The sequence below is a fragment of the Gossypium arboreum genome, chromosome 9 (genome assembly GCF_025698485.1).
Source record: "Gossypium arboreum isolate Shixiya-1 chromosome 9, ASM2569848v2, whole genome shotgun sequence".
NCBI lineage: Eukaryota > Viridiplantae > Streptophyta > Magnoliopsida > Malvales > Malvaceae > Gossypium > Gossypium arboreum.
The window spans coordinates 5,394,770-5,414,135 of NC_069078.1; the positions used below are offsets into that span (position 1 = coordinate 5,394,770).

Below are 19,366 nucleotides of genomic sequence, written 5' to 3' on the forward strand. Positions count from 1 at the left end.
CGGCTCACATGTTGAGGTATTTTCAGTTTCTGTTTGTTAAATCAACTCATATTGCGAGAGGTGAGTTGAGCCTCGGGGCACGCTGAGTTATTTTCAGTTCCTGTTTGTCAAAAATCAACTCATATTGCGAGAGGTGAGTTGAGCCTCAAGGGCATGCTGAAGTATTTTCAATTTCTTTTTTTTTTTTTTTTTTTTTTTTTTTTTTTTTATATTTTTCAAAAAAGTCAACTTATATTGCGAGAAGTGAGTTGAGCCGCGGGTCACATGTCGAGGTATTTTCAAAATCTGCTTTTAAGTTTCAAAACTAACTCATATTGCGAAAGGATCACATGCTGAGTAAAGAATAAAGATTGGAGCTGATGGAAGACACTAGATTTGGCCTCTCTAGAGTTGCAGCGGAGCAGGTCAAAGTTGCAAGTTTTGTCCCCCTGAAGTTGCAGTGAAGCTGATCGAGGATATCAGATCTTGTCTTGCTAAAGTTACAGAAGAGAAAACTACAAACCTTATCTCACTGAAGCGATAGAAGAGCAGATTGAAGCCGCAGATCTTATCTTTCTAAAGTTACAAGTGAGGCAGATTGAAGCCACAAATCTCATATCCTTGAAGCTACATTGGAGTAGATTGAAGTTACAAGGCATATATCAGAAGATGCAGTGGATTGAACTCAAAGCTACAAGACACGATGGACTAAAAAGAGACTCCCTGAACAAGAAGAGAACCAAAGTAGTTAGTAGAAAATGAGTTTCACATATACCAAAAAGTGTTATTTAAGTATTAAAAAAATTAAATAGTCATAAAATATGTTTCGTATATATCAACAAGTGTTGGGTGTAATTGTAAGACACATTATACTTTTAAACAGAATATATGTTCAATCTTAGAGACAATATTGTTGAAAGGGGTGTTCATGAACTCCGAACATGGACCGCAAAACAGACATGTAGAATTTGTGAGATAAATGAAAATTTTGAAGTTTAAAGGTAAAATATTCAAAAGATAATGTTAAAAGAAATAAAATAAAATAAAAGATTCTACATTAAGTGATAAGTAACTCTTTATCTATATATCATTTTTCATACTTTATTATTGAAACAAATTCTATAATTTATTTTTTATCGAACATGCTTAAAAATTAAGTGAATAAAAATATTAAATTTTAGATGATTTAGCTTTTTCAATTGATTATCAAACAATTGGCAAAGTTAAATCTTAATTTGGTTTTAGAATTAAAATTAAAATTAAAAGTTTGGTTTTAGATCAATGGGTTAGAACAAAATTTTAAACCATAAGGGACAAGTTGAGTTATTTTCAAAGTTTGGTTACTTTAGTTTGTAATAATAATTTAGACGTAAGATTTTATGATTTCTATCAATTTGATCATGATTATATTTAAAATGATAAAAAATAAAATTCTTTTTAAAACTTAGAAAATTAAAAAATTAAAATTATATAGAAGTGAATATTTAGTAATATTTTTCTAAAAATAATATAAGAGTTGATTTTCCAAGTCTCTGCAATATTGATTCTGGATGTTCTTCAAAAGCATGAAACTCAACTAGAAAATAATTTTATTAATTTAGTTTCAAGAAATCAACTACAACATTTCACGTTGGTGTGATAATAAAAAAACAATATAAGAAAATGTTTTGTCAAGCATTGCTATTTCTGGACCCATCGATATAAACATGTAGGCAAATGTTAGATAAAGACTAACAAAGACTTTGAACTTTCAAGTCAATAATGGTCGATTGATCTCTTATGGACATGGTTTTCAGTTGTTCTACAAGTTTTTTCAGGGCATCAATTGTAAATAATTAAGAGATATGATAGCATGTGGAAGCTACGCATTACTAACTTTTATTATCGAACTGGAATATATGATTTCAACGCATTACTAAATTTAGAAATCAATTTGAAAAAAATATTTTGATAAAATAGTATGTATATATATTACAGGTCCTATGCCCGCAGTTGTTGGAAATTTGAAAAATCTTTTGAGTTTAAATATATCAACGAACAAATTGGTTGGTCCAATCTGACATCGCTTTATGGAGTGGTATTAGTAAAATAAAAAAGCATCGCATTTTATTCACTTATCACCTTCTTAGAAGCTTCAACAAAGAAAGACGCAACATTTGCTATAACTTCCAGTTTACTTCTAAGAGACGAAGACAAGTCCTTAACATAATATTAATCAATCTGTGTTAGACAATGCCTAAAGACTTTGAAATTAATATATATCCAATAAACTTAAATCTGTTTTATATGTATTTAAATAAGCTCAAGTTTGAGAATTGGAGTCCTCAACTTCATAGCTACGAAATCCTACTTTTACACTTCTATCCCTACCTTCTTTTTACTCTCTATAATTGTGATCACTAGTGGAATTACAAGAGCAACGAACGATGATTCTAAATGGCAGGCAGCAGAGGCACAAGCCTTGATGGAAACAGGGTGGTGGAGTAATTATAAAAAAGAGAGTTGGAAACCATTGTATGTGGCCTGGTATTCGATGCAATGCTGGAAGTGTCGTCGATATTGATCTTAGTGGCCATGGTCTGAATGGGAGCATAACACCTCAAATAGGAGCACTTTCAAAGCTCAGGTACCTCAACCTGTCTTGGAATATCCTTACAGGTGAGTTACCTTCTTCAATTGGAAACCTCACTCAATTGGCAGTGCTTGATGTTTCTTGTAATTATATTTATTCCATTCCCAAGGCAATTCAGAAGATGGAGAATCTTGTTTCTCTAAATTTGTCAAGGAATAGCCTTACAGGTAAGTTACCTTCTTCAATTGGAAACCTCACTCAATTGGAAGTGCTTAATGTTTCTTATAATGATATTCATTCCATTCCACCAAATATTGGAAAGCTAAAGAGTATGGTTGATCTTGATCTCTCAAACAACTGGCTTGTTGGTCCAATCCCATCTTCTGTCAGCAACTTAACCAATCTTGCCTCGTTGTACCTTCAAAGCAACAAACTTGATGGATCCATTCCACAAGATATTGGGAGACTAACGAATTTGGTTGAATTGGATCTATCCTCCAATAATCTTGTTGGTCCAATACCATCTTCTGTCAGCAACTTAACTAATCTTACCTCGTTGTTCCTTCAACTCAACGAACTTAATCGATCCATTCCACAAGATATTGGGAGAATAACGAATTTGGTTGAATTGGATCTATCCTCCAATAATCTTGTTGGTCCAATACCATCTTCTGTCAGCAACTTAACTAATCTTACCTCGTTGATCCTTCAACTCAACCAAATTAATGGATCCATTCCAGAAGATATTGGGAGACTAACGAATTTGGTTGAATTGGATCTATCCTCCAATAGTCTTGTTGGTCCAATACCATCTTCTGTCAGCAACTTAACTAATCTTACCTCGTTGTTCCTTCAACTCAACCAACTTAATGGATCCATTCCAGAAGATATTGGGAGATTAACGAATTTGGTTAATTTGGATCTATCCTCCAATAGGCTTTCAGGTCACATCCCTTCCTCTCTCAGCCAGTTAAATACATCGGTTGCTCTCTACGATAACAAGGATTTATGCATTCAAGGCTGCCTTCCTTGCCCTTCAACGAAGCACAATCTGGTCGTTATTATTCTTGTCCCGACATTGTTGTTTCTTATCTTATTCTTTGCATTGGTGATATTCATCCTTTACCGACAATATAGAGCTAAAGCTTTGAAACATGATCCAAGTCCAACCAAAAATGGAGATTTATTTTGTATTTTGAATTTTGATGGAAAGATTGCATTTAAAGACATCATCAGAGCAACAGAGGATTTTGATATCAAATATTGCATTGGAATGGGTGGTTATGGCAGTGTTTACAGAGCAGTCTTACCAAGTGGCAAAGTTGTTGCCTTAAAAAAACTCCACCGATTGGAAGCGGAGCAACCGGCTTACGACACAAGTTTCCGAAATGAGATCAAGTTTTTAACAGAAATACGACACAAGAACATCGTCAAGCTCCACGGATTTTGTCTCCACAACCGTTACATGTTCTTGATTTATGAATATATGGAAAAGGGAAGCTTGTTTTATGCCTTGAGCATTGATGAGGAAGCTATGGAATTGGATTGGACAAAAAGAGTGAACATTGTCAAAGGTGTCGCACATGCTCTATCTTACATGCATCATGATTGCACCTCTCCAATTGTTCATCGAGACATCTCAAGCAATAACATTTTGTTAAACTCTGAATTGGAAGCTTTTATTGCTGACTTTGGGACTGCAAGACTTCTTGATCCTGATTCATCTAATCGAACTGTAATTGTTGGGACGTATGGATATACTGCCCCAGGTTCTGCACCTTCACTCTCTTCTTTTCCTTTTTATTTAGTTTCTGCTGCTTATTTGTTTCGAATTACATATTAGACTAACGAGGGAAACAAGGAGGAAAAACCAAATTAAGAAATATCAAATATAAATAAAAAAATTTAATTCTAGATTGGAGGATTCAAATGCAAACATACATGCTGATTACAAAATATAAATTAACATGTATTTAATTATTTTTGTTGTTGTAATTACAGAACTTGCTTATTCGTTGGTTGTGACCGAAAAATGTGATGTTTATAGTTTTGAAGTGCTAGCACTGGAAGTATTGATGGGAAAGCATCCTGGTAAATTATTGTCAACACTATCATCATCATCATCTAGTGTCCAAAATTTCATGCTAAATGAAATTTTGGACCCTCAATTATCAACCCCGAGAAGTCGAAAAATGGCAGGAGATATCGTTTTTGTTGCTGTCATTGCTTTTGCATGCTTACGAGCTAGACCCAAAGCTCGACCAACAATGAAATTAGTGTCTCAAGAATTCCTACACATCAAGTCCCCAGTTGCAATGCCTCTTCATGAAATATCATTGATCGAGCTTAAGAATCATGAGATGTTTATGAGCGGTAAAAATCACAAATAAATAAATAATTTGAAGTTGATGTAATAATATAGAAACCAATGGAAAGTGATAAAGTAGAATTAATCTTTCCAAGGCACTTCATTGTTATTCATAGTTACTTTCTTGTTTTCCTACAAAATATTTAAAATTTTGGGTTCAAAGACATAACTTTTAATAATTAGAACTATGTTTTAACAATGAAGATTAATCTTCAACTTTAGTTAAAATATTTCTTGAACTTAAATATTTTAATTAATAATAAAATTAAATATAATAAACTTAGCCCAGTTGATGAATCTTAAAGTCAAAACTTAATTGAATTTAATTAATTACCTTCTCCACAACAGAGTACTTATTTGATTAAAATAATCAAATCACAAAATGAATTACATTATAAAAACAATTTTAATTCTCATATCAACTATCTTAATTTACATTAAATAAAAATTTATTTAATTTCCATTGTTTTCAATTCTTTTTAGGTTTTGATTTTATTGAATATGGTTTAAATGACTTCTTTAAACAGAATCCACATTTTAATATAATTTTAGAAATAATTTTAATTTTAATTTAATTTTAGAATTAAAATTAAAAGTTTGGTTCTAAATCATGGTTTAAATTGAATCACATCTAGATTGTGGGGTTGGAACAGAATTTTAAATCTTAAGGGTCAAACTGATTTTTTTTTTTTTTGCTTTCAAATTTGGTTTTTATTTTTTTAATTTGCAAATTTGAACACCAAATTAAGGTGGGATTAAATAAAATTTATTTACTGATTTTAGACTCATTTAAACTCAAATTTACTGATTAATGATTTCTTTTTTAGGTTTGATGTCCCAAACTTTTGATATAATAATATTTAAGCTAAATTTTGTTTATATTTCCTAAATTATTTGATGAAAATATGATTAGAAATTTTATCAAATATTTTCAAAGTATTTCAAAGACCTGTAAAATGTTTAAAAACATGTTTTAAATGTGTTTTAACTTATCTAAATATTTTTATCCAATTCCAAAACATTTGAAGTATTTTAAACTCATTTTATACAAACTTGAAAAATATATTGATACCCTAACCTAATTGTATCGATACAATTAAAATAGTAAGTAAAATTGTAAAATCCTGAAACTAAGAGGTAGTATTGATATTTCTAGAATGTATCGATATGAATTGACTTGTACCTATACCATAAGCTCCAACAACTACTATTTTCAAACACTACATTACAACGTAATGTTGTAAAACAGTTGACAATGTTACAACATTAAATTCGGTCATCCAGAATTTATTTTGTAAGTTCAATCATTTACTAAAACGATAGACAACGATTACTAAAACAACTACAAATAATTTAAAAAAAAAGAAAAACCAGAGTTAAATTCGTTAATTAAAAATAAACTTAAGTGCAATTGTAAAGCACTATGTTACACTCTAAAAAAGATACAAGTTTAAATTTTGAGGAGATATTATTGATAAAAACAACCACAAACTTCAATTTAAATCATAAAACTAACATAAATAACAATAAAAATTACAATTTTACTTCAAAAATATCAATCAATAATTAGAAAAATATTATAATATTATCTACAAGATTACAGATTCACTAAAAGCAGTACTGAGTTGTAATAATTAATTCCTAAAACCTAACAAAATCTTCAGAAGAATACCAAATTATTGAATACGTAGGAAATTAAATTAAGCAAATTATAAAAATTCAATAAATAAATAAAATCAGTAAATTAGTAGCACTTCCAAAAGTTACTTTTTGCATAAGCAATTGAGCTTCGGCACCAAGCAAAGCTTCAATGGCCCAATGCTCCAAAACAAAAATACTTAATGATAAAACACATAATTAAGCGCTCAGTAATTGTAAGTGACACATCATGAACCCTACAGACTGCAATTCATCAACAGCTTAGCCACAAAATGCATGACATTGATCGAAATGGTGAACCATAATTTAAACATTTTAATCTCAAAATAACAAAATTGCTCAATTTAACATAAAATCCGAGACAAATACAAATGCGAACATCCACTACATTAAAGATCTTGAAACAAAACTCAAACCATGTCTAATAATGTAGGAAATGGTAATTTCCCATCACAGGCTCTTTTAGGAGTGCCCTATTGCCAATACTAGCTGAAGGTTTACTCGTCTTCCTCTTCATCACCATCTCCACCAGCGGCCTTCTTGGCAGCTGCTCTCTGATTCCTTCGCTTCACTCTTCCGGGACGGCCACCTCCGAACGGACTCGTCAGAGAGAAGTCGATATGTTTCTGGGAGTCAACCCTCACCATAAAGGATGGGATGTTAACCACCTGCCTTCCGACTCTATTAAGATGAGAGAAAACATCAGGTTACATTTCGGGGCATTGATATTATATTGTGGACAACAAAAAGCATGCATCGAGCAACAAACATATTCAAGTAGGCTTATATATGCAAAACATATCAAACAACGAATCAAGTATCCATGCATCACATAAAGTAATAAATTGCACAACTGCAAACCAAAAACCGCATTGGCACATCAGCAATCAGCCAAGGGATTTTTCAGAAAACTAGAGGCAGCCGATCATGTAAATTCTAAGAAAAGAATGAATGTTCTTTAAGTTTTATATCATGAAAACATACTTCTACTCTAAGCCAAAGTGGTGTTTTAGCTGATGAAGCAAATTCATCATATGTGAATATTTTCAAACAAACAGTCATCATTCATGGACACGTAACAGAAGACGGCCGGTACACATGGAAAATAAACATGATGCAACAGAACACCAACTATACAGAGTTAAAAGATACACCATGTGGCATGTGCAATAAAAGACAATAACTGAACATTCTGTGGACACCCTAAATGTCATGACATAATCCTAGTAATAAAACAAGCTCGACTTACAACTTCAACAAGTGCATCTACAACCAACATGGCATGAAAGTAAGCAGCCAGCCAAAAAAACAAAAACAAAAATATAAAACTTTACCTGATGTGACGTTGCCTAATCAACACACGAGCATGGTGAATTGACTTGGCCATACCAGTCTTGAACACAAGTGTTTGCAAGCGGCGTTCAAGGAAGTTCTCAACAGTCAAAGCCAATACATAATCGAGCTTGTTCTGACTCTCATCCAAAAGTCCATATCTGTTCATCCTACGAAGAAGAGCTTCACCTTCGAAAATACGACGAGGGTTCTTCTCATCAAGAGTGAGAAGATCCCTAGCAGCATTTCTGATTCGGCTCAAAGCATATTGAACCCTCCACAACTCCCTCTTACATCGGAGCCCATATTCTCCTACAAGCCTCAACTCAGCATCCAAACGTTCCTTTTCGTATGGACGCCTTGGCTTCTTAAATGTCTTCCCATCTACAACACCATATCAATTTCACCAATATATAAATAAAGATAATGAAATAAAACAATAATTCCACTACTTAGCAACCCAGAGATCAATAACCTAACCCCAAATGGAGCTAAAACATTATACATCTTATGGGTATTTGATTCTTTTCACAGACTACTAAAAAATGCAGCAAAACCCATAAATAAACATGAATTTTTCCCATTTATGATTATAGAAATTACACCATATAACTTTTCATGGTAAAGATACGAAATCAAATTAAACAACAGATATAATTTAAAAAAAAAAAGCAAAAGGAAAAAGAGAAGCAAAATAGAGAATGGATTTAACTTACAATTGCGGTAGAAACTGACGTGAACCATGGCGGCGTCGGCTTCTTCTCGGAGGCCAGAAAGCGAAAGAGACAAAAACTCGGGAAAATGGGGGAGACTGAAGGAGTGATCTTTATATACAAAGAAATCATTAACCCTAATGTTCTCTTTAGGGCTTTTAATGGGCTTAATTTATTTGGGCCTATTAAATCTAAACTCAAAACAAATTTATTTTATTTATTTATGAATTTTTTCGATTCCACAACTACGGTTAAAGTTTATAATGTAAAATATTAAAAAAAAGTCACATAATAATTTTTTAAATTTGCATTAGAATAAAAAAATAGTTTGCGAAAAGTAGGTTTATTGTGCACTATTGTTATTAAAAAAAGAAAATTGAAAGAAAGTATTTGAATGTGTTAGATTTGTCCAATGGTTCAGTAGCCAATCTAATTCGATTTGACTTGAATCGGGTTTAGATAAAGATTTTTGCATTTCGATCTGGTTCAGTCCGAATTCAATTTAAATAATAAAAAAATATTTTTAAATTAAATTAAATTATAAATATGTATAAAATAGTAACTAAAAATATAATTTTAATATTTTATTAATTTTTAAATAATAAAATAGGTTTTTTGAGTGGCCTAGCTCAACTCAAAAATGAGTTTAAGCTTAAAAAATCTTTTAGAATCGGGCTTTAGCCCGAACCATGAAAACTTAAATGAATGGTTTATAGTGGTATACCGTAGTCTCTAGCCATTTTCATATATTTTGGCTCAATCAATGACGAAGTCGGAGTCTATTTAGACATTTTTATAATATATATATAAAATTTTAAATTAATAACAGTAAAATTACACTTTTAATCTTTAAAAATGATAAAAATTTAATTTAATTCTTTAAAATAATATATATAAATTATTAAAATAATAAAATTACATTTTATTACCATCAAAATATATAATTTAATTCCCACCTCGAAAAGATTTGTCAGATCAAATTAATAATACGGGCGTAGGTACATAAATATTGTGCGAATAAATTTGGTTTTGTCTATTTTTATTCCTAATGGTAAATATATACATTTCGAGTAGGTTGTTGGCTTTTTCTTATTCTTTGTGGGCATAGAAAATCTCAGACTCAGAGAAGCTTCTCACCGTTCAATGTTACATTTAATAATTTTATATTGTGTTTATGTTTTTCCTATTAATGAAAAACATGTCAATATTTTTGAAAGTTGTTCAACTGTACGTGTTTTAGTTGCTCAGCTCCAACTAAATTTACTAATTTTGGGGTCTTTTCAAGTGCACATTTTACAGATAATGGAGTACAAAGTTATGCAGAAAGAACCAAGTTGAACTCAATATGTTTAGCTCAAAAACATCTGATATTATGATCTTTTTTCCAGGATTAGTGATCCCTCAACTGACCAGAACAAGACCTTTCAGCTTTTTCCAACACTGGTGTTGCAGCTATCTCCAAGAAATCACAACCAATGGTATCTAAACCAACATGGCTAAATTCCATCTCAGGACTCTTTTCAATACCTATAAAAGGCTTGGCTTCTGCTACTGACAATGGACCCTGGAATGGCTTGTCATGCATGATTTCATTTGAGATTCTTTCGATCTCGACGAGGAATGGTTCTTGTTGCTGATCTTCATTTCCATGGAATTTAAGCATATGATCAACCTGATAATCACCAACAGCTTTGTGGCTATCTATCTTGGATTGTTGTTCTTCAGTAGCTTGACTTTCGTTGTAACTATCAAGCAGATAATTAAATAGAGTATCATCTTGATTTTGGTTGGTCATCCCTGATGAAAATGACTTGGGAGTCATCTGGTTTTCATTGGGAACCAAGTATAAATCCTGTAACATTTCATGCTGAGCTTCTTCGTTGACACTGCCATGGCTAGTGGATGGAATGTCACAAATTGAAACTTTAATGGGATTCATGAGCATTTCTGTGGCTAAAAGTGCAATACCACAAAAATCAGCAATCTTGGTTCCTGCTTCTTGTTTACCTGCACAATCCAATTCATAAAGATCTTACACTAATCTATTGCACAATCCAATAACACAAAAAAGCTTATCTAAATCTGTTAATTATCCGAACCTTTACGGAAAAGTTCAAGCCCCTTAACCAGATGATTAACAGACGGTTGGGAAAGTAGAGATGCCAAAACAGCATGCAATGCTGCAAGCAAGAAATCTGTATAGGTTGACATTACTTCATTCTCCTCATCATTTCTCCATTTCCCATCATAAGCATTGACTGCAACATTCATCAGCAGGTCATTGACACTCGATCGTAAATCGGGTCTTAAAACACTACCCTGCAGCACAGTTACTCCTTACCCCTTTTTTTCATTCATTCAAAATATCAAATTTGAAAATTTATATATATTTGGATTCTCAACATACCATGGTGAGGAGAGTCTGTAATGCCTTTAATGCTGCAATCTTCAATGATATAGGAGAAATTAAGTGTTTTTTTGACAGTTGCAGTCCCAAATAGTCCATGTCTTCATTCTCCTGCAAGGAACCAGTTGCGGTATGTTTCCTTTTCTTGTCAGCAGGCTGCAATAATGGTGCTTCAAATATGGTAGATTTGAAGTCTTGATTGGATACTTTCTGCCTATTTAGGTACCAGTAGGCATCCAAATCAATAAATGCATAGCTGGTGAGTTCTTCTGCTATTTGTAAGGCTGCACCTGCATGGGGATCAAACTTTGATTTATGCATAACAGTATACTTGAATTCCAGAGTATATATAAAAGTAGATATGATAGGATAAACATACCAATACCCATAGATAAAAGCAAAGTCCTTATGATGAAGTAAAGTTTTGTTCTTAGCATAGGCAGTGCACATTTGTGAAAGCAATCCTTAAGGAGCCTGATGATATATCCAGCATGTGGCAATAGTTGGCTGCAACATTATAGGATACAACCCTCAAAAGACCATCCAAATTTATGGAAAAACTTAGAAAAATGAACATATCCCTATTGGACAAATTCTTGTATCTGATAACGTACCTGGATGTTCCTTTTATGATTGCAGATAGGAGATCTAAAGCATATGACTGCAAAACAGGAAGCTCAGTGCAAACAAATCCTTCTTGCATGATTGCCATGGACTTCAATGAAGCTTGAGAAAATGAGTCATTCACCATTAGCATTCTTTTTACATTAGTTAATAATTGTTGAACTGGAACAGTCACCTGTTTAACAACAAATATGATTTTTTTTTTCTCTTCAAACGTTCACCTATTGGTTTGGAAATGTGAGAATGAGATCGAGAAAATGTTGTCGTGTTAGATTACCTGAACCGGATAAGAATTTGTCAGCATTGTGCTGCAGCAAAGCATTAGTGTTGGGATTATGCATGTGAACAATTGCTTGGACTTTATTGCTTCTGGATTTGCTGCTCTTTCTGATGCTAAACAATAATGAATCAACTTAATCCATTAATGTTTATCAATCGCAAAAGCATCGGATCGCTTTAAAAAACAGCAATAGAAGCAAGAATTGCAAGACAGAGTTTGTTACTTACCTTGTTCCAGGCATTGAAAGACATCATTGAGGTGAATGTCAATTGATGTTAGTAAATCTTGCATCATAACAACCCAGCTATCCTTGTCACCTCTCGACTTCGGAAGCGATGCCAAGAAATAAGCATAGCTCTGTACATCAAAAATCAACCAAATATAGAATTTTGATTCATATGAAATCATGCATGCAGATATGATATACAGAAATAAAACTGCATTCACCTTCATCATGCTAGGACTGCATTGGCCTGCAATAATTTTTGAAACAATGATAGCTTCAGCCTGCAAAACATCTTTACTTACATTACAATCAAGCTCAGAGAAACCAACGGCGAAAAGCGATTCGGTAAAACCGAACTTACCTTTTCATAATGAGGAAGAAATGATGCTGGAAAGGAATCAATTATGGTGCATAGCACTGCAAGTGCTCCTTCCTAGTCACAAATAAGCAATCAATGTAGTTCAAACTAAAATGAAGCAGTAAAATAACATTGCCTAGAGCTTACCATTAGAACCTCTGAGAATTCACTATCTAATAGAAGGTCCAAAACTGGTTGAATGAGCTTCCCAGCTTGCACTGTTACATCTTTCTTGATTTCTGAATATTTACCCAATCTGTAGCAGGAAAGGTTTGGAGAAAAAGAGCGACGAAATCTACTCAGACTCGGGTGTAAGTGTTGGACACAGATATTACAAGAAAAACAAAAATTCGGAGCAGAAAATGACCTCTTTAACAGATCCAATAACGAAGCGAAAGTGGCCACCTTCACCGAAATATAATCTGATGCTGGCTGCATAATTAAAAAGAAACCACATGTGACATGCCATGCTAGAACATATCCATTTCAGGGACATGTATAGTCTCTAATGCAATGCTAATTAAAGAAGTACAGAAGAAAAAGAGCTCATGCCTGGATATTTGCTAGGAGCTTGTCGAACCAGACCGGATACCATGCTAGTAACCGATTGGAGCTGCATTCTCGACAGGTTACTCCTAGTAAACATATGCCCGTCCAACATTTTCGTGACTGTACAAGAATTTCAACAAAGATTCATAGAAGAAACCATATAAACATAATTGAGGATATACAGAGTAATTAAACAACACTGACCCTGGGACTAGAGACAAGTGACAGCACTCGATGAACCCAAGAATCGACAGCAATGGCCCAATCCTCACAGATCTTAGAGTTTTTAGTTCCTTCAGGCAGTGATTCAGACAGCAACCCAAGATTGTTGATGGCATTCACAACTCTTTGCAAATCACATTGTTGAGGTGAATGGTCATTTTCATTAGGAATTTGGTCATTCATCAGGTACTCTAGTATTCTAGGCTTCAATTTCACATCATAAACATCCTGGTATTCCATTGTTGAAAGAAAATGGAAACAAAACTCCAATTGTCTGATAAAATTTGAGGCTGAAGTTGCTATGTTGTGTTGTTTTAGGAAGTAAAAGAGTTGTAACTGTTGAAACAGGGTTTTCTATGTTTGGCTGCCTTATGTAACGCTTGTTTGAACTCAGACCAATGTTTTGGTGATTACGTAAAAGCAAAAGAGAGGTGATATTTTTTCTCAATTATTTAAATATTTATCATGAACATCTATTATATTAATTTATTATTTAGTAATTTTTAATAATTCAATTAGTTATAATATAGTAATATTTAAAATAAATTTAATCAAATTAAACATGTAATAATAAATTTATAAAACTTATAGTTAATTAACTTTTCTAAAATTATTCAATTATCCCCATTTAATATTTTTTTCGAAAACATCATACAAATATATTTAATAATTTTTATGCAAATAAAAAACTATAATTTTTAAAAATTATAAAAAATTAAAAAAATGTCAATTAAACAATCATAACAAAATATAATAAAATTTTAAGATATAATAATTGATAATTAAATTAAAGTAAAATTGTAATTTAAATACCAATAATACCACAAATTAAATATTTTTTTATCCAAATAGGTTGTGATCATATTTATTATTTTGACAAATATCTAGAACTAAACATAACCCTTCCCAAACAACCTATAAATAGAAGGATAATACACTCGAACTCACATTCTCCTACAGCGACAATAATACCTATACCAATCAACTCAATCAACAATAAAGAAATATTTGTATAACATAATATTTTTATGTTTTTTGAAAGTTTAGTGATTATTATGTAAATAAGAAACAGGAATAGAGAAATTTTTTATTTTGAAAAGAATGAACATATAAAAATATATAATTAAAACTAAAAAATGTCAATTAAACAATCAGAGCAAATGGTGGATTGAGTTTAATTCGATTGGCATAGGTATTGTTATCAATGAAGGAAGACGTTGGTTCGAGTGCGCTGAAGTGCATTATTCTCTTATTTATGGGTTGAAGAGAGATTATGGATAGTTCTAACCTTCTAGACATTGTGTTAAAAATAGTACAATACAAATAAATATTAAAAGAACAATTGAAATAAAAAAACAAAAGCTCTCTCAAATCTCACAAAAGAGATATTTAATGCAAATCTGATTCTCTAAATTTCATCTCCCTAAACAAGGTTCCAAAGACCCTTTAAATAGGCTAAAACTAAAGTCCTAATCAGACTCTAATATCCATAAAAGAATCAGAGTTTAACTGGGAGAAGAAGTCTTATTGAAAGTCAAAAACTGGAGTTGTTTTCTCCAGCCATCGTTGCGTCGTCCCGACATGCTCCACCTAGCTCGTCCCGACGTAGCCTTTCGTTTCAACGTTCGAGACCTCCTCATCCCAACGTCACATGACGTTTTGCTCTTTTTTGGTTGCTTGTCAATTCTCGACTTAAGTACCCGTAATATATATGATAAATGCAAGGCGCACCCTACAAATATCCACTTTCACTCATATTTATCATGCTTCGTTTGCCAAAGCCCACCATATGCCTATCTCAAATTTTGTAGGATTTTAATCGAGTTCAAGATCTGCCTGAACTTTGAAACTGAAAGACTTTTAGTCTTCATCTTGTGCACTGTCAAATCAAAACTGACTCGAGTTTTCTTCCTGTAGCGACGTAAAAATTTTAGCTTGGTCGCTAATTGTGGCGATTTAGTGAAAACTTGAAAATTGAAGTTTGATTTTGAAATAAAGAGGGAGTCGCCACCGATCTTTTTTCTAGGTGTGATCGGACACCTAATAAATCATCTTCTTTTAAAAGAAAGTTCATTTTTTAAATAAAAAGAAGGCCGAGTTTAGGTCTACGTCAAAATCAGAGTAAAGTAGGGTTCGGGAGTCGGTTACGCACGAGGAAGGTATTAGCACCCTCGCGACGCCCAAAATTGGTATCTTGTTAAACACGTGTTGTCTTGATTTTCAAAAATACGAGTTCAATGTAACATTTAGTCGTGATCTAGTTGCAAACGAGGATTTTTAGTTTTTCAGTTTTTAAAAGGGTGCTCCGTCTCTAACACGGGCCAACAAATTCCATCCAACATAGCGATGAAATCTATGGCTTAATGTTAAATCGGTCCATTGCCTTGCTTATTGAAATTAGTTTAAGGATATGAACGAAAATATTTCTAGATATAACAAATATAAGTAAAAGAAAACTAACATTGATGTTGCACCATGATAGGAAATACTATGCTAAATTCGGAATAGACAAATAAAAGGTTAAGAATACATGAAACAGACAACATATAGAACATTAACAATATACATCCGACAGTAGTAGCATAGAACAATAATAATACATATGGTAATAAACATGACAAGAATAGCATTAAACACGAAATAAAATCATGAATATGTAAATAATGAAAGAAGTGACGTAAACATAATGTTGCTATATATATATAAAAAAATATAAGTGATAATAGGAATGAAAAATATACACATAATAATACTAAATATATACTGAACTAAAAATATATACATAGTATAAATAAACATATACAATATATATTAGGAATACTAATGACAGAGAAAATATACTAATAATAGTAATAAAATAAAAATGTATGTACACCAAATAATACATAATATTTGAAATATATACATGAAATAATCAAAATATATATACTACTTATATTGTCAAAACATGTGCATAATGTATAAAAATTAAATCTTGAAAGATGTATGTACATTGTAACACTAAAATACACGCATAATGTATACCTATATATAATATATATAATGAACATATACAAAGTACATTATAAATACTAATAACATAAAGAAAATTATATACATTGATAATACTATATAAATGCACGTATATATTTTAAAATGAATACATAATAACATTAGAATAAAATAATAAGTATAGTAATAACCATAAGGATATATGAAAATAATAATATATAAAAAATATGTATACAAAAACGATAGAATATATATACTAATATTAATAATAAATATAGTAGGAATAAACAAATGTAATAATAATATATACATGGAATAGTATATCAAATATAGCTAAGAATATTAAAATATATATAAGATGACATACAATTCAAACAACAATATTGAAAAATATATATATACATAGCATAGAATAAAATATATATGTATGTAGCACATGTTAAAAGAATACATATAATATACATATATTTCAAAGAAGATAATAATAATAACAAAAGAATAACTATTAGTATGTTGCATAAAGTATATATATACATATATATATATAAATAATAATGGTGTTAAGAATATATTATAATAGTATAAAGATACATAACTAATAATATTAATGCGTGTTCATAATAATATATAAAAGTATGGTATTAAAAGCAGATATGATATATATAATATAATACATAAGTATATTAAATTCACATACATAGACATGATATAAAAATATTAAAATAAAGTAGAACGTGATACTATGTACAAATATATATGTATACATATAATAAAATATACACTAATATTATATAACATTAATACTAAAAATGGTGATGTAATATAAAAATAAATATAATATAATAATAATAAAGTAATTAAGATAATTCTATATATATATATACGTACATAATAATAATATACACTAATATTTTTAAATAATAAGAGTAAATATAATAATAATAATAATATTAAATAACAATGATATAATAATCTAGTGAAATTAATATTACAAATGCTATTTAAGAAAAAAAAAGGAAAAAATTGAAGTCAAAACAGAATTCTTGGGGTGAAATTGGAAACAAAATAGGGAAATCGGACCAAATTGCAACGCGCGTGTGACCTAAAGGGACCCAAAAGCGCAATATTCCCAACTGTTAAAACGCTACGCTGCACGGAGGGACTAAATTGAAAACCATGAAACATTCTGGGGCCAAATTAAAATGTAAAAACTTAATTGTAAATGCATGAAAAAGCGGAAGGGCCGATTGCGCAAATAGCCCTTCCGTTTTAAAAACACGCGGATCCTGCTCGGAACGGGTCGGGTAGACCCGACCCGGGGCCAAAATGACGTTGTTTTTCGTTTAATGGGGGGGACCAAAACGGTGCGTTTTGGTCCCTTATAAAAGATAATTTTTTTGAAAAAAATTATTTGCACCGGGGAAAGAAAAAAAAGAAAAGAAAGAAGGAGAGAAGAGAGGGAAAGAGGGAAATCCGGTGGGGAGCTGGTCACCGGTCCATCACTGGACCTTCACCGGCGCCGGCGCCGGCCACCGTGGTAAAATTTCTCTTTTTTTTTCTTTTTTTTATTATTTGTTTTATTTTTTTTTATGTTTTAGTATATGTATGTGGGAAAATAAGCCCAAAGCGAAATTAAAATAGGATAAAAAAAGAAATCACCTTAGGATTTTTTTAGCTTTCGATTTCTAAAATTTTTGGTTTATATTCGATGCTATCTATTTTCTTTGATCTTATTGAATCCACTGTTCTTGGTCTTAATCTGCTAGTATTGATGAAAAAAAAACGAAGATAAATTCTTTGTATTGATACCAAATCCCCCTTTTTTAGAGCCTTCATTCGGGTTTTATAACCCTTTTAAAAATGATTTTTTTTTATATTGCTTTTGTCTTGTCTGATTGCAGGGAATGGACAAACAGTGGAGGTGACCTTGGCAGAGGCAGGTGGGGTGACAGAGGGTCGGTGATGGCAGAGGGCAGGTTAGGGTTTCAGAAACTGAAACCCTAAGTCAACATTTGGGTCAAGGGTTTGGGCCTCTTATGTTTGGGCTAGGGTCAGTTGGGTTTTGGGGTTTGTTTGGGTTTAGTGTAACGAGCTGAGGTTTAAAATGGGCTTGTGGGTAAAATTGACCTATAACAGCTGCCCCTCTTTGCTCGTTGTCGTGTAACGAGAATAGAGCAAAGACATACTGAAAGGCCAATTTTGCCCCGTCTTGCCGAGTCTTGACTTCATTGGTGCTCTTCTTGTTCAGGTAGTCTCTTTCCAGTCCATCGCATCTCGTAGCTTTTGTTCAATCCACTGTATCTTCTGACATATGCCTTATAGCTTCAATCTACTCATGTAACTTCAAGGATATGAGATTTGTGGCTTCGATCTACTTCACTGTAACTTCAGAAAGATAAGATCTACAACTTCAATCTGCTCTTCTATCGCTTCAGCGAGATGAGGTTTTGGTCTTCTCTTCTGCCCCTTTTAGAAAGGCAAGATCTGATATCCTCGATCAGCTTCACTACAACTTCAGGGAATCAAAACTTGCAACTTTGTCCTGCTTCACTGCAACTTCAAGGAATCAAATTTGGCGTCTTTCATCCGCTCCAATCTTTATTCTTTACTCAGTATGTGATCTTGAGCTCAATTCATTTCTCGCAACATGAATTGACTTTTTTAAATAACATAAACTAAAAAAAGAAATTGAAAATAGCTCAACGCGTAAGCCCAGGCTCAACTCACCTCTCGCAATATGAGTTGATTTTTTGAAACTTAATTTGAAAAGTAGACTTTGAAAATACCTCGGCATGTGACCCGAGGCTCAACTCACTTCTCGTAATATGAGTTGATTTTTGAAAAGCATAAATTGAAAGAACATAAATTGAAAATATGTGACAGCCCAAAATTGACCCTAGTCGGGATGTGGTTTCGGGACCACAAAACCGAGGCATAAAAATAATTTAAAATTTATTTGGATGTCTATGATATGTGTTAATTTGTGTGCAACATTTTTGATGTTTCGATTTAGTGTTATAAATGTGAATTTCACTAGAAAGGACCTAGTAGTGAACTTTGAAAGTATGATGGGGAAATGTGTGATG

At 32.0% G+C, this 19,366-nt stretch overlaps 3 protein-coding genes across 3 annotated transcripts; 1 reads left to right on the forward strand and 2 right to left on the reverse strand.

The window, feature by feature from the left end:
* The first annotated feature begins 2,176 nt into the window (after positions 1-2,176).
* On the forward strand, positions 2,177-5,122 carry LOC108459285 (probable leucine-rich repeat receptor-like protein kinase At1g35710). Its single transcript, XM_053018550.1, has one exon. It carries the CDS (start codon positions 2,496-2,498, stop codon positions 4,392-4,394), a length of 1,899 nt encoding a protein of 632 aa, XP_052874510.1. The 5' UTR covers positions 2,177-2,495; the 3' UTR covers positions 4,395-5,122.
* A 1,769-nt stretch (positions 5,123-6,891) lies between these two features.
* LOC108457838 (40S ribosomal protein S9-2-like) lies at positions 6,892-8,756 on the reverse strand. Its single transcript, XM_017757008.2, has 3 exons — positions 8,627-8,756; positions 7,913-8,294; positions 6,892-7,259 (listed from the first exon to the last, which is right to left on the reverse strand). The coding sequence occupies exons 1-3, from the start codon at positions 8,652-8,654 to the stop codon at positions 7,076-7,078; spliced, it is 594 nt and encodes a 197-aa protein (XP_017612497.1). The 5' UTR covers positions 8,655-8,756; the 3' UTR covers positions 6,892-7,075.
* Positions 8,757-10,013: 1,257 nt separating this feature from the next.
* On the reverse strand, positions 10,014-13,628 carry LOC108459286 (uncharacterized). Its single transcript, XM_053018551.1, has 12 exons — positions 13,272-13,628; positions 13,071-13,187; positions 12,886-12,950; positions 12,666-12,774; positions 12,522-12,593; positions 12,162-12,441; positions 11,932-12,047; positions 11,645-11,829; positions 11,410-11,537; positions 11,031-11,320; positions 10,723-10,942; positions 10,014-10,630 (listed from the first exon to the last, which is right to left on the reverse strand). Exons 1-12 carry the CDS (start codon positions 13,527-13,529, stop codon positions 10,014-10,016), a joined length of 2,457 nt encoding a protein of 818 aa, XP_052874511.1. The 5' UTR covers positions 13,530-13,628.
* Positions 13,629-19,366: the final 5,738 nt, after the last annotated feature.